General features: G+C 46.0%; 1 protein-coding gene across 3 annotated transcripts in view; it reads left to right on the top strand.

Annotated features, from left to right (window-relative positions):
- Positions 1–16,060, top strand: part of KDM2A (lysine demethylase 2A) — a 94,022-nt gene that overhangs the window by 72,270 nt on the left and 5,692 nt on the right. For all 3 annotated transcript variants that reach the window (XM_081064594.1, XM_081064595.1, XM_081064596.1), the window contains 6 exons: positions 719–1,113; positions 9,401–9,484; positions 10,719–10,988; positions 11,511–11,642; positions 12,752–12,841; positions 14,467–15,179. In XM_081064594.1, coding sequence (XP_080920720.1) covers positions 719–1,113; positions 9,401–9,484; positions 10,719–10,988; positions 11,511–11,642; positions 12,752–12,841; positions 14,467–15,179 — 1,684 coding nt within the window. The remainder of the gene's footprint in view (positions 1–718; positions 1,114–9,400; positions 9,485–10,718; positions 10,989–11,510; positions 11,643–12,751; positions 12,842–14,466; positions 15,180–16,060) is intronic.

Genomic DNA, 16,060 nt, shown 5'->3' with positions numbered 1-16,060 from the left:
TTCTGTCTGACTTATTTCACTTATCATGATACTCTCAAGATTGATTCGTGTTGTCACAAATGGTAGTATTTCATCCTTTCTTATGGCTGAGTAGTAGTCCATTGTGTATATATACCACGTCTTCTTTATCTACTCATCTATCAGTGAACACACGTTTCCATGTCTTAGCTGCAGTGAACATAGGGATACATATATCTTTACGAAGAAATGTTTTCAATTTTTTCAGGTAGATACCCAGAAGAGGGATTGCTAGGTCATGTAGTAGCTCAATACTTAATTTACAAAACTATTTTTTAAATATATGTGCTTCATACTATCTACTTTTTAAAAAGATAATGAACTCATAATTCCCAAATTTGAGTTTGAATTTGAAACTAATCTACAGCCTTTTTTTTTTTCTTGATGGTGAATTAATATTTTTTTTTCTACAGCCATTTTTATAGGTAACTTCTTTCCAACATAAAAAAAACCCTAGGCTCTTCCTAATCTTTTGAAAATCCAACTGACCGTCACCTCAGTTGTCCTAGCAGCTTGGGATCCTATTTTACCTGTAACCATGGTTTCATGATACACTGGGTTGGGATAAGGAGACACCATTTTAAAAATGCCACACTTGCATCGTTTACAACCTCCAAGCCCTTCCGAGGCTGCCTATTTCTCTCACTGATCACATGGCCAAATGGCATGTTCTTACTGCATGTTTCCTTCATACTGGCAGATTTGGAGTTAAATGGGTTGGAATCCGGAAATGGGGATGAGGAAGCAGTGGATCGAGAACCCCGGCGCTTGAGCAACAGGCGTTCCATCCTCACTAGCCCTGTAGCTAATGGGGTCAACCTGGATTATGATGGGCTGGGCAAAACCTGCCGAAGTCTTCCAGGTCTGAAGAAAAGCTTGTCTGGAGACTCATCATCTGACTCTAGCCGGGGTTCCCACAATGGCCAAGTGTGGGATTCCCAGTGTAGCCCCCAAAAGGACAGGCAGGTGCATCTGACCCATTTTGAGCTCGAAGGCCTTCGCTGCCTTGTAGATAAGTTGGAGTCTCTGCCACTACACAAGAAATGTGTCCCTACAGGGATAGAAGACGAAGACGCTCTCATTGCTGACGTAAAGGTAAGCGTTGCTTATGTTGTGTGACAGCTACTGATCTGGCTAGGATAGTCAGTTTCTGGAGTCCAAGAGAGCGAGTACAGGAATTGTGGATACTTTCTGGTTCAACCAGAGAGAAGTTAGTATGTGCCTGTGTGTGTTTGTGCTGCACAAAGCCCCTGTGAGGAAAATACTAACATTTTATATTTTCTGTTAGACCTTAAATTTAGTCTTAAAAACACAGATTTCAGCCTGACTCTAAAAAAAAGGGGGAGGCTGAGAAAGTATACTAAAAATTATTGCTTTAAACTTAAGTTACCCTCAGATAAAGAGGCCTGCCTGTTTCAGAACAAAAGTGGCCAATGACAATTAGCATCTCGCCTCAACAGAGGAGAAGTTGTTCTGCGTCGGGTTATATTGAGTAGGTTTGGCATGTTTAGTTTCAAATGCATCTAGTATTAAGACAAATATATTGGGGCAACTTCTGAGAAAAAGCATCATTTTAAACATAATGCATCCTTTTGCTATGTCAGCTTTCTCCATGTTGTATATTTTTCTTCTTTTTCAAGAGGTCTCCCAGTATTAGTACTCTTCAAAGCCTTTCCCACCCCTCATGTATTGGTCTCAAATGAGCTTATTTTTAAGGAATGCAGATTTGAGCTGTCTGCACTGGAGGGAGTACTTTTCTCATATGTAACCATTAATATGAACGCCAAGAAGTGTCAAGTTGGGAATAATAATTTTCTTTTTAAATCAGTGTCTGGAACTATGGCTTGGGTGCAGGGCATGGGTATGTGTATTAGAAAGCTATTTCACAATTTGTAATACGTGTTATTTTTAAAACCTGTCATATATTAAGCCACAGAATATATAGGGAATCATTTTATGTAACCTTCAGGAAGATAGACTAAGTATCTCATAGTAGGTTTTTTCCATCCCTGACTCCTGATTCAAGTTTTTCCTTGGCCACCACAAACAGATGAAGTGCTCCCTACCTTCTGCCAGCTGCCTCAGGATTCCAGACAGGACCTGAACTTTTTCTTCTTTTCACAATTGACATTTTCATTCTATCTCATTGTTTCTGCATCAGTAAGAAGGTAAAAAACAGGCTAAAATGAGTCTAACCTAGTGAGGTTGGTCCTCTTCTGTGGTGATAGAAGCTAGAGAATTGGTTTTATAGTTTGGTTTTACAAGGTTTGCTCTAGAAGAGGCGGGTGGTACCATTGTGGCTTGTATTTAGGGGAGGAAATGACAAAGTTCCAGGTAGGTGTGGTCCTATTTCTATAATGATTAATTCACGGCATAACAGACTTAGCCATACTTTTCCAGACTCACAAACTAGATCCCAGACTCACTCCCCTCCCTTGGGTGAGCAAAGGACTCTTAAGTTTTTTCTTTTCCATTGTGATAGGACATATATAATTACATTTTCCTGAGAATTTGAGTGTAACATCTTTCTTACTTTCCTCCAGAAGTTTTTATTATTATTATTACGTAGCTATTCTGTCATGGATGCATGTGGAAAACATTAAATTATGACTTTGGGGACTAATTAACTTGTATAAATTGCCTTTAGGAACCCTAAGAAGAAAGATTTCTGAGTTTATGTCTCACTAACATTCTTTTGGCCTAGGTATCTATGCCATGAAAAAGAAACATCTTTTCAGTCCTAAGGGATGTCTATAAATGGAGTTAACTCCATTGAATCCAGTTGTTGGAAGCCATATTGTAATCCACTAAAGTGTCATGCCAGAAATATGCAAACTCTCTTAACTAAAGTAGTTATTAAGGATATTTGAGGAGGCAAGTGGTAGGGGAAAATGTAGAAAGATTTGAGTCAAATATTAAGCAGAGAAGAAGGAGGCCGCAAGGTGAGGAATGAGTTAAGAGACATCTAAAGAGGACTCTGAGAGTGTCTAGAGAGAGTGCTTTCTTGTGTTTATCAGGAACCATGAAAAACATGGCTGCCATCCCTGACTAAGATGAGTGGCTCAGAGACCAGAGCCTGAGGAACAGTGGCCAGGAGGATGACTGCACAGGCTAACAGGGTTTGAATTCTCCCTGCAGAGGCTTGTCCACACCTTCTCTTGTTTACCCAAAACCATAGTCAAAATGCAGCTGATATCAGAGAACAACAGATTTAGATCCCAGCTCTGCAGGTACTTTTACTTAAGATCAAATGGATTAATTATTCCTACAGTTAACTGGTTGTGTTTAATCAGACCTTGAGATAATAGTGAGTTTAGAGCTTGACTCCTTTGGTAATCTGAACATCACCCAGAAGCAAAAAAGCATTGGATTGGGTAGGTGCCGAATCACTGCACAGCTGGAGACTCTGCAGTGCAGGAGCACTTAGTGTGAGCAGCACAGAAGCCTGCACTGCAGTGGAGGGCGAAAGCAAGCTTAGTTTACCCTTCCTGTCTTGTAGCCCTCACAAGTAACTGGCAGAAGAGATGAGAGGGAAAGTGGTGAAATGAGATACTCATAATTACGTATTCTCTGGAAGGAAAGTCAATTTTTGTGATGTGGTAAAAGGGCTTTGAAGATTCTAAAACGTTAAGTTCTACAGTGTTGAACAAATCAGAGTTAAAATATAGAGTTGAAAGGGGATTAGATGAAAAATGGGACATTAAAAAGTATTGACTTACTGGTCAAGTTCAGGGGAAAATAATCAATGTGCCTAAAGTGCTGGTTAGGAAGGTAACCTTGAATCCTAAAAGTAGACTAAAGGTAGAATGGAGTTCTGTCCTGCTGTGGGATATTCTTACATTTCTAAAACTGAGAAATTGTGTCCTCGATAGATGTTGAATAACAAGGCAGAACCTGAGCAGTATGTATAGTACAATCCCATTAATATAAGAAAAAGAGTCTCTTTGTTTGTACGTACATTGTGGGGGGGCCGGAGGCGGGCATATCAGCTGCTGACACGGGGTCCAGCAGGGTGGTGGGAGTCAGCTGGAAGACTGAGTTTTTAATCAGCCTTTTGTTTTGTGTTTATTTTGGTAATAAAGGAGCTCTTAATATATGTACCTAGGTACAAAGAAGCTTTTCACCTATCAATGTATTTGGTTGCCCCAACTCAGTGAAACAAATTCAGTGTCATTAAGTATTTTTCTACTTTTCCTGTTTACTCTAAAAGATTTCAATAAGCTTGGCAAACGTGACTTTGGGACAAGATACTGGATCTGTAAAACCTGTTTTCTCGTCAGTAAGACAGCATCTACCTCAGTGGGGTTGTTGTGGAAATTGATGATAATGTTACTGAAGTATTTAACAAACAGTACCATTATTATAGAAAAAATTAGATGTTACACATCTAGAAATTCATTTATTCCACTACTGTGAATGACACCTGCCAACTCAGTGCCAGGAACCAGGCTTAGCATTGGGCAAAATATACAAACATGCCACAGACCGAGCCCACTAGGGGCTTACAGCCCAGTGGCATTGAATCTGGCTAAAAAAGCAAGTGCATTGTAGGTGTATAGGCACTGTGCTTGGCCTCGGGTACTGGGGGGCCAGCAGTACATCTGTCCTGAGGGAAGGAGGTGCCAGTCTTCTTAATTCACCAGCTAATAAACCTTCCTGTTAGATGATACAGCTGGGTTACTACAACATTATGTAAATGGTAAAAGCTCTCAATTTATAAATTTGAAAATTGCCCTTGGAGATGCAATTAGGCTACTGCTGCCCTGATCTAAGAGTCTAACATTGTATTTTAGAATTACGATCTAAAAATTTACACTGGACTCCATCCCAGTAGTATGATGGGACTGAAGCAGAAAGTTGTGGTAGCAAATAAATACAGAAGCACTCATCAGACATTTTCTTCATCTGACACTAATAAAGAGAACTGGTAGAGGACCCGGATAATTAGATCTTAATCCGTTAAGCCAGATTAGGAGAGGGAAAGAGCGACTTGTATAAATAAAACTTCATTGGTAATTTTTACTGACAAGATATTTGTAATAATTCACACATTCTTACTGAGGTCAGAAAGTTGTCATTTAATTCAGCTACAAGGCATATAGGTTAGGTTAAAATAGATTTAATTCTTTGAACTGTTTTCATTATATTCGCATATTATGTAATGTCATATTCTTACTAATTCTGATCTTCTTGCTTATCTTTTATTCTGAATTAATAGGAGGGGAAAAAACAGTCCTTGTTGAAATGGTGATTTGGAAGCTTACTTGGGATGAGTTTCCCAGTGCTCTATCTGGTTTTGTCCGTCCCTTCCTGGTGGCCTCTCGAATTTGTACTTGCTACCACTTGAACTTGTATTTTGTTTCAGAGTAACATGTTTCTCTTAAGTATCAGTACTTTGTCATCCCTCTAGGTTAGATAGCACTAAGACCATAATAAACGTTTTCTAAAAAGACGCCACAATACGCTGATTTATCTGAGTCTTTGAGTCCTAAGATAAAGTGCAAAAGTTTAGGATTAGAATGACCTATGAACATTTCCTGGAAGAGCTCTGCCTAACAGCACTAAAGTCCCTCCTTTCCTTGGTAAACTCCTGTAAAAATTAAGTATGCAGCCAGACCCTGATAGCAAGGCCCCAAGCCCCAGATAATCTGTTAGGACTCTGCACTAGACACTCACTGAAACAATTGCCCTGGAAGTGATGTTCCCAGTGGTGAGAGCTAGGTTCTTAGTGGCCTGAGATGTTTATTTCAGAGCAGCTTCTGTAATTTACAAAACAGCCAAGTTACATGTGTGAGAGTCTAAAAATTACATAAATCTGGACCCAAAATACTGTCCACTGTAGCCTGAGAAAGTGCCTGTTCGGAGCTTCACACTGGCTGTGTGTGGCTCGGCTCAGTGCATGAAGAGTGGGTGATGCGCGCTACTCGAGGGGCTGTCAGAAGCAGCATGGAGGTGTCTGACAGGATGCAGGGCTGGCAGCTTCATTCATCTAGGCAATATTAAAAGAGGCAGGCAAAACCAACCAGCGGGCCAGGAAGTGTGCGGGAGTGCTGTGTCCTGAGGGTGGGGGAATCTCAGGGGCAGAGTCAGCAGTCAGCTAAGGCCCCAGGAGACTGGCCGGTATGCAGTTGGCAGATGCGCGTTCATGGCTCCCTGCACCTGGGTTCCCGGCAGGAGAGCACAGTGCCTTGACCTGAGGTCGCACCTCAGCTGGTTGGACTTGGTCACGGCATCTGAGCTGCTAGAAGAGCTGCCCAGGCTTGTCTCTGACTTGGTGGATTCCCCAGCCGGAGCCAGAGGCAGGCGTCTGCTGTGGAAGTTGTTGATGTTAAACAGACATATTGTATTGAATATCTCAGTATTGGTTGGAATGTGTCATTCCTGAAGGTTTTTCTGGAAACCTGTGTGCTGCTTCTGGGTTCTGGACAGGAAGAGTGGCAGTGAGGGCAGACGAAGCGGGCCGTGTGTGGGGAGAAAAAGTAACTCCTGAGGGGCTCGGTCCCCGCGCCTGCCTCATCCAGAGGCCGAACTTTGGGCCACTCGCTTCTGCCTGAGAGCGGGGAGAGAGTCGTGTGTGTGCAGAGAGAGCGCTGGCGTCACTAACAATAAGAGGTGACCCTGAGGGGAAGGGTGTGGACCGAGACAAGGACAAATGCAGGGCCAGATGCCGAACGGGTTAAAGCCTTCCCTCCCTCTGGCTGGCGCCTGCCAGCAGCACCCTCGGGGCCGGCCGGGCTCTCCTATTGCAGTGGCGGTGGGAGGGAGCAGGCGGGCGCCGCCCCGCTCGCCTCCGGCAGGCTCTCCTCCAATGGCCGGGGAGAGAGCGCTTGCAGAGCACACCCCTCCCGACTCTGCAGCAGGCCGCCTGGGCCCTCTGCCGGCTGGCTCACTCGGCTCAGCTCCCCCTCCTGCCATCTTCCGTTGCAAAGCATTTCTGGGAGCTGCATGTGGGTGACGCAGCAGCATTGTTCGCAGGCACAGGAAGCCGCGGCTGAGCTGAAGGGCTCGAGAAGGAGCTCAGAGCGCTGCACGCTGCTCCCTCCGGGTAGCCTGGACTGCCCTGCCTTATGTACTCTGGGAGATTCCAGCATTTTCAACTAAATCGGGATTTTCGTAGAGGCAGAAAACCTAACTCCTTCAGCACAACTTCCAATACAGAAAACAAAACAAAGACGCTGGGGAAACTTCCACCAAGAGCCTCGGCAGCTCCAGAGCGACGAGAAACGCAAGGTCAGGCGGGCGGGCGGCAAACCCTTCCTGGTTCGGGTTGTGTGTAACTGTGGGGACTTGATCTCGGCAAAGAGGTGGAAGGACTGCCCGCTGGGCGAGTCCAGGACAATGCTTAGGTTACTTCATGTTGGTGGAGCCGTCATTGCACTTGTCCCCTCGCCGAGTGGGATGTGCTTTTGAATTGGGTCGCTGGGCTTTTGGGAATCCTTTCCCCTTCTCTGTCCAGACACCCTCTGTTCTCTTCCCTTTCCTGTGCTGTATGGGGTGTGGGCTTGGGTTTGAATGTTCTCCCGAAGCCAGGAGCCTAGATAGGCATTAGCCTTTCCGCACTCCACCCCTGCTGCCTGTCCCAAACCCCCACTGGTGAAGGGTGGTGGCTTCTTTATAAGGTTTCTTGAAGGGCCTCAGCTGGAGTCTGCCTTTTTTGATGAGAGCAGGGCGTGCTTCGTTGTATGGCCCCAGCAAAATAAGGCTTGGACGGCAACCTGCATTTCCCTCCACACCCACACAGACCCCAGTAGCGGAGTCTGTATGTGTGAACAGCTGCCCCCCCACCCCCCCACATGCAGACACAGTTTCTCCACCCACCCTTCCTTATCCCCCATAAAAATCTTGCCGGTAGAACTAGACTGCTTTTGGTGAGCAGTTAGGTTCCTTTTCTACTCTGAAACAATCGCGGATCTTTCTGTGCAGTCTGTTTTGCTGAAAGTGGAAAGTCCCTGTTTGTGGACAGCTCAGTGCTTTCAGGCAGAGGAAATGGGCAGAGTCCTACTCCTCGGCTGTGCGAGGTGGGGGAGGGGAGCCGTGCAGTCACTCCCTAGCACACGTTTTGAATGGACCTGAATTTTTCACCCTCGGGAGATCAGAGCCTTGTCCCGCAAAGCACCGCACCCTGCCTCCTTACCTCCGCGCCAGTGCGGTGCTAACCCGAGGCTCCAGAATAGGATGCCATAGCAACTCAAAAGTAAATAAAACGGCTGCAAATGTAGTCAGTTTGGGGGAGGGTGAGAGGCATCTGGAGGCTTGGCAGAGGGGCTGTTCGCGGAGGAGCTTCCTGGGTATGAGTCAGAGGGTCTTTCTGAGCCCTCACGCTGGGATTTGGAGCGTGACCCTCAGGTTCAGGAAGACAGCGTTTGGTAGGGAAATGTCTCGTTCTTCAAAAAGCCCTGGTCTCTAGGTAGGATTGTGGGAATGATTATTAAAGATGGCCTAAGCATGGTGACCTGTCTAGGATCAAAGTTTAGTTTTCTCTGAAACAGTTACTATCCTGTATTCACCTAAGGAATCGTGTAACTTGCATTCTGGATTTGTGTTCTTTTGCTGATGCAATTGCTTTAGGGCTCATGAGGGCAGAGGAAGAGGGTGTTCGTTCTGCTGGGAATGGGATTCAGACACGTCTGCCTAAAACATAAGACATTTGTTTCAAAGTAATAACCAGTGTGATTCACTTAAGTGACAGTTTCTTACCATAGCATTGTTCCTAAAGTCATTCAAACTAGGTGGGTTAAAGCCATGAGAACGACTGCTCCTAAGATTGTTCCTGCCCTATTTAGAGGAATAAAGGCTAATAATTGACCACGAGGGAGAGAGAGATTTGAGATTGAGATTTCTGTAATCAGCCTTAGAAGAACAGAGCCCCGGGTTGACTCAGACATTAAGACTCTGCTGTTCATATTATTAATTCAGTATTAGCCAATCTTTTTTTTTTTTTTGCCATTTTGCTGACATCTGCAAAATGAAGGCCATACTTAACTACCTGATAGTATTCATGAACTAGTATAGAAAAGTAAAGGGGCGGAGTCAAGTTTTACTGTCATATGTGGACTTGTGTGAAAGTAACCCTTGTCGCCATGGTAGCTAGTTGCTTCAGTGAAAGTGTCAACAGTCCCGGAGTACACAGGACCGGTTGGGAGCAAAGGCACATTCGAAGTCTTGAGAGTACGTGCCAGCCTGAGTTTTCTCTTTCATTTTGATGTACTTTTTTGTGGTGTGTGTCTCTCTGTGAAGTGAAAATGCAGACAGTTGCTGCCCTGCCCTTCCCCTTGGTACTTGGGGGACTGAGGCTTTAGTCTGGATGCTGTTGAGAGTGGTTGGCTCTTTGTTCATTGTGCCCTGCTTTTCTTCCCCCTCTTTTCTCCTACCTTTTCCTTAGATTTTGCTGGAAGAGCTTGCCAACAGCGATCCCAAGTTAGCCCTCACTGGAGTCCCTATAGTACAGTGGCCAAAAAGGGATAAGGTAAGAAACTATTCTTCTTGATCTTCGGGTTCTAAAGAAGCATTTTGCTGTCTGACCGTGACCATTGTGGGAAGAAAAAGCAGGGTAATTGACTGTCTTTGGAGCTGACTCTTAACAGAACTATCAGACTAGGAGACCTCTCCCCATGTGTGCATTTGTTCACCAGAATGGAGCAGTTCCTGTCCTTCTGGCCCAGTGACTCAGTTATTTAAACAGATACGACTTAAAAGTAGTTAAAATAATTACATATAGTTAAAAGGCTGGAGTGTTTCTGTGTTGGAGTGAGACCACATTTGCAAGTTTCTCCTTAATTTGGACTTTTCAGTTTCGGATTGAAAAGAGAAGAAGGGAATTACCCATTAGCTAGTAAATGGTCAGTTATGAATTTTTATGCTTCTTAATTCCTGTATAGTTTGTTCTCATGATGTCCTTTGTCAAGGTTATTAGATAAAAGTGATAGCATTCTAATCCTGGTCATGACTCTAGCACATAAATTAAAATTCAGTTCTTCTTTGGTGTTCCCCCGCTGACACTTGCAGGGCCATCCCATTGCAGGAGTGTTCAGGCAGAATGGATAAGTGAAAGACGCCTTTAAAGAAGCTCCTGCTCTTTCCTAGGTGCAGAAGTCCCACGTGGCCTCTGCTTGGCCACGTGGGACTCCTCCAAACAGTTGGTCATTTCTGGATTATTGGAGTATCTGCCATGTCCCAGGTTGTGTGCTTGGATTCGGAGTAATAAATGAGGAAGACCTGTCTCACCCTCAAGTAGTTTACTGCCTTCTTTAGGAGCATTTTCTGAGTAGTAATGGTTAGCATAAGGAAATACTGGAGGGCCCCTGGAGTGACTGGTACGTAGAAAGCTTCGAGGAGGAGTGAATCTTACAGCTCAGCAGAGTGAGAGGGATGTGGCTGAAGTAGCAGCCTGAAAGAGTTGGCAAACGTTTTCTGTAAAAGTGATACGTAGATAATAAAGATAATACAAAATAAATATTTTAGGCTTTGCAGACTACATAGTCTCTGTCACAACTTCTCATTTCTGCCGTTGCACGTGAAAGCAGCCACAGACAATACATACACAAATGAGCATAGTTGTGTTCCAGTAAAATTTTATTTACAAAACACAGGCAGCAGGCAGATTTGCCCACAGACCATAGTTTGCCAAGCCATGTAATCTTCTACTTCTCCAGTCCTTAAAGCTACCTGATATATTTGACCTCACTGCTTGCTCTTTCCAGCTTAAATTCCCCAGCCGGCCAAAGGTGCGGGTTCCCACCATCCCCATCACAAAGCCTCACACTATGAAACCAGCTCCACGGTTAACACCTGTGAGGCCAGCTGCTGCCTCCCCCATAGTGTCTGGAGCCAGGCGGAGACGAGTCCGATGTCGAAAATGCAAAGCCTGCGTGCAAGGAGAGTGTGGTGTTTGCCACTACTGCAGGGACATGAAGAAGTTCGGGGGCCCTGGTCGCATGAAGCAGTCCTGTGTCCTCCGGCAGTGCTTGGCAGTAAGTGATCTGCTGGGTAAAGAATTCGGGGGAGGGCTGGTGGTGCCAAAGGGACTGACATCCACCTAATAGTTACAGACTTCAGAGTTGGAAAGAACAAGTCGTGCACTCTTTTTGGCTTTCTTTGTTTTGTCCCTTTTCTGGGTCCCTGGGTTTAGAAGGAATGTATCCCGTATTAAAAATGAGTTAATACACTCTTTCAACTTTACCCAGTTTTCAAAGGAGAGACCAGCATTTGAAGGGCAAATCACTGCCATCTGTCCCTACTCTAAGTGGATTAGAAAGGAAGGGCCTGGGAGACCGAGGACAGTCTGGCTGACAATAAAGTGATCTCTGTTGGCCTCCAGCTAGTTGATTCTCCCCATCTTCTCCTTCAGCCATTTCTCCACATGGTCTCTAAGCTCTCTGCAAATTACTGGAGAATTACAGGAACCAAATCACCCATCTCAGTTAAAGGGAAGCTGAAAACCATAAGGATCTAAGTCTGCTCTCTTTTTGGTTTCTGTCTTTGTCCTCTTGTAGCCCAGACTGCCTCACTCTGTCACGTGTTCCCTCTGTGGAGAAGTGGATCAAAATGAGGAGACACAGGACTTTGAGAAGAAACTCATGGAATGCTGTATCTGCAATGAGATTGTTCATCCTGGATGCCTCCAGGTGAGGAGAGGCTTGAGGGGCCCCTGAGGTCTCAGCTGATGGAGTGCCTAAAGATACCGAGTGGAGCAGAGGAGACTGGGGCACATGTTAGGAGAGGTTGCCAGCAGCTGTCCTGTGGGCCATCAGCTGTGGGTCAGGTAGTGAGCTAATGTCTGCCCTGGATCCGGCTTCTGTACTGTGTGTCAGGCACCGTGCTAGACCATGAGGGAGGCTATATCAACCACAGAACAGTACAGGCTTCTGCCCTTGTGGACTTACTGTCTGGCCCCTGGAGAGTGTTTGGAGTCAAGTCATTTTAACGTGCAGCTGGGGCGGAGAACCACTGTTTTAATTGATTCTCTTGTTTAATCTTTAAGATGACCTTGTGAAGTGGGGTCTATCCCATTTCCTTATAGTTCTTTAAATCTAAAGGACATTGGTGCTGGTACTTTTCTTGGTCTTCCCAAAGATGTCATATTATGTCGTGACTGTTGCCTGGCTAATAGTGATTATAAGACACTGTTAATTGTGAGAAGCGGCTTAATTTCAGAAAGATTCAAATGTGAAAAGTATGCATTTTAAAATCTGTTAAAATAGGGTATTATCTCCATGATGATGATAATGGTTAATACAAAGCATTTACCTTTTAGTCTTCACCCCAGTTTTGTACAATGGGTATTGTTTTTTATCCGCACTTTACATTGAGAACACTGAGTCACAGAGACTAGCTCACTAGTCTCTGAACCCAAGCAGTTGTAACTACTATGCCTCACTGTCAAGATCCGGTTCGGCACCATTCCTGTGTGTTCAGTCCCCTTTGCAAAGTGGCACGTGACTCTCAGGTAATATGTGTGTCCCGAGTAGACCCCAGATTGGCCCAGACTTTTAGGCATCTCCTCATGGAGCCTAACTTTGATCAAATAACCAAGACTGAGGGTGGCCAGTCTCCTAGTGGCTGGAATGGGACCAGGTGGCTCTCGTTGTTTTCTCTTACGTGGACCAGTGTGTTTAGGAATGAGTGAACGCTTCCAGGTGCTTCCCCACCTTGTGATGTTAGATAAAGGAGGCTTGAGAGACAGGCTTTTTTTTTTTAAATGAGACAGACGTTTAACATCCCTATCTGCCTATAGATGGATGGAGAGGGCTTGCTTAATGAGGAATTGCCAAATTGCTGGGAGTGTCCAAAGTGCTACCAGGAGGACAGCTCGGAGAAAGCCCAGGTAAGGGGACTTGATCCAGATCTATGCTGTGAGAAGAAGTGTCAGGCTTCGGGGACGGCTGTACGTTTGCTTTCGCAACTGTAGTCACATGGTTTTTCTGACCCAGATAATATTTTTTTTTAATGTTGTTTTGTTTGATAGCGTTTTTTCCTTTGGTTATTTTTTGGGGTTGTTTTTTTTTTTTGAGTTTTTAATGTTTGGTTTTGGGGTGTTGAACCTTGTTCCGCTTGAGGTCTGCAAATTGCTGGGGTCCTTTTACATTCTGCGGCCCTAGCAAAAGAGGAACCATAGCTGGGCTGTTTGAAGAGGAAAATGAGGTGAGTAGGGTTGTTCCTGCAAAATGAAACTTGAGGGGAGGCAGTGACCTGAGGCAGCTGGTAAATACAGCGGTGTACTGGAGTTTCCAGTTAAGCAGGTTCACATTTTTTCTTCTGCATCTTTACCTTTGTGCCTCACAGAAAGCTCTGCCCACGTGCCCAAATGTGTCCTACAGAGGCAGCCCCTCCCCCAGATAAGGCCAGGCCTATGACCTTGGCCTGAGCAGCTGCGGTTGCTGGCCCAGTGGTCGCCAGTAATGTCAAAGGGCCAAAAGGACTCTGGTTACTCAGGCCAGCAAGACAAGACCTGCTAAGGGCGTATACAGAGGAGGCGGGGCCTGCTGTCAGTCACCCAGACCCCATGGGCTCTGTATACTGTGCAGGAGTGAGGACAAGTTTCCTGGTCTCCTTCCTATTTCTTTCCCCTGGGGCCATGAGTTAATTGGATTTTCAGTCTACTATCTTTGAGAGCAAGGATTTCTAGAGGTGACTAGTGCTAAAGTTCTCTGTATTTATTCCAAGTTCTCATGCTAGTTGGCTTTACATTTGTCTTCACTAGGGGTGGTGGCTGCTTGCTACCCTGCTGTAGCAGATGGGTTAGCAGGTGCTGTATTATAGTTTTACCTTCTGACACATTGTAAAAGCCAGCACCCAAAAGGTGGTCATTCTCGCCCAACCATAGTGATCTAAGAATGCAATGAGAAAAGGAACAAGTTTGTTACTTAGGGACAGAAAATGTTTCCTTAAGGAAAATCAACTACTGCTGCCTTGATACCTAGTGGAACACGACGATTAGGCTTCATCGGAACATAACCACGGTGGGCTCCAGGAAAGGACAAGTGACGAGGCACAAGGGACATAGGAGGAGGTTCCGGTCCTTTGTGGAAGGTTGGCCTCACCAAACCTGAATTCCTCCTTTTAATCCGGAGCACATTCTTCTGGGAATGGGGCAGTTTTTCACAGAGGTTCTCGTTCTCTGCTTTACCTCGTATGCAGTCGGTTTCTAGGGAGAGGGTGGGGTGCTGAGTGGAAGAAGCAGCCTGGTAGAGGTGAGCTCAGACACTGGCGTTCGCTGCTGTCACATGCTGCGTGGCAGTCCAAATGGTGTGTATAGGCCGCTTTCCTTTCACCATTAGCATCTCTTTCTTCCACCAGACGCCGACAGAAGCATCTCTTGGTGCTTTTCCCCATAGAAAAACTGATCTGTCTTCTCTCTGGTCCCCTGAGAGCAACAGGGAGGCTCACCTTGTAAATTTAGAGCATTTTGAAGAAAAGAGGCATTGATGTGGCTTGGGGCCTGTTTTACAGAAGCGGAAGATGGAAGAGAGTGATGAAGAAGCCGTACAAGCCAAAGTCCTGCGGCCCCTGCGGAGCTGCGACGAGCCCCTCACACCCCCGCCTCACTCACCCACTTCCATGCTCCAGCTCATCCATGACCCAGTCTCCCCCCGGGGTATGGTGACTCGGTCATCCCCTGGGGCTGGCCCCAGCGACCACCACAGTGCCAGCCGCGATGAGCGCTTCAAACGGCGGCAGTTGCTGCGGCTGCAGGCCACAGAGCGCACCATGGTACGGGAAAAGGAGAACAATCCCAGCGGCAAAAAGGAGCTGTCTGAAGTTGAGAAAGCCAAGATCCGGGGATCGTACCTCACTGTCACGCTGCAGAGGCCCACCAAAGAGCTCCACGGGACATCCATTGTGCCCAAGCTGCAGGCCATCACGGCCTCCTCTGCCAACCTTCGCCATTCCCCCCGCGTGCTAGTGCAGCACTGCCCAGCCCGAACCCCCCAGCGTGGGGATGAGGAGGGGCTGGGGGGAGAGGAGGAGGAAGAGGAGGAGGAGGAGGAGGAAGATGACAGTGCAGAGGAGGGGGGTGCGGCCAGGCTGAATGGCCGGGGCAGTTGGGCTCAGGATGGAGACGAAAGCTGGATGCAGCGGGAGGTCTGGATGTCTGTCTTCCGCTACCTCAGCCGCAGAGAACTTTGTGAATGTATGCGAGTGTGCAAGACGTGGTATAAATGGTGAGCAGGGATACAGGGATCAGGAATAGGGGTACGGGAGTAGGTGGCAGGTTGTCCGTATGAGAAGAGCATACGTCTTGGATCTGGAGGCTTGTCGGATCCTAAAGGATTGAATCCCCCAAGTCTGTTCCCCAGGCTGGGGTCCTGCTAACAATGTGGCCAGTCGTGCCTGCAAGTGGCCTGAAGGAAATTGGGCCTTTTGCCTCCTCTCCCTGCTCCCTACTTTCCCATCTCTCTTTATTGGGCATAGGAAACTGATTTGGGGGATATATTTGTACAGTTTGTCCTAAAACTTCAGAGTTGTAAGTTTCCCCCAAGTCAGCTGAACTCATCACTCATTTGTTGAGAGCCTGTGATGTGCCAATCACTCTCCTGGTGCTGGAGACAGATGAGTTCCAGTAAGCCCTCCTCCACCTAATGGGAGGGGTGGACTTGCTTTTCCAAAAATTTGAAGGTGCTCACAATTTTCCAGTTTTAATTCTCATTCCCCAAACCTAAACCAGAATTGCTTTCTCCAACAATCAAGATCCAATTTTAAAGCTTCCTGAGACTTAGTTGTCTATTTTAACGAGACCTACCATTCCTTCTCAAGTTAAACAGTAAGACACTTGGTGGGGGGGGGGGGGAATCCCAGAATGATGAACACGGATTTTCACAGGACATGTTTTTCTTTAAGCTCCTGGACCCTAGGACATATCCTTTATATCTGGGTCAAACCCTATTTATAATAGTTCTCAGAGTGTAATGCCCAAACCAGTGGCATCACCTGGGACCTTGTTAGAAATGCAGGTTCTCAGGCCCATCTCAGACCTCTCCAGAATTAGAACCTCTGGGACAGGAGCCGAGCAATCTGTTCTTAATTCTCCAGGGGCTTCTGATAC

Source organism: Rhinolophus hipposideros (assembly GCF_964194185.1).
Source record: "Rhinolophus hipposideros genome assembly, chromosome: 10".
In the NCBI taxonomy this organism is placed as follows: Eukaryota; Metazoa; Chordata; class Mammalia; order Chiroptera; family Rhinolophidae; genus Rhinolophus; species Rhinolophus hipposideros.
Note: the sequence above shows the minus strand (reverse complement) of the source record. Positions and strands in the feature narration are given on the sequence as shown.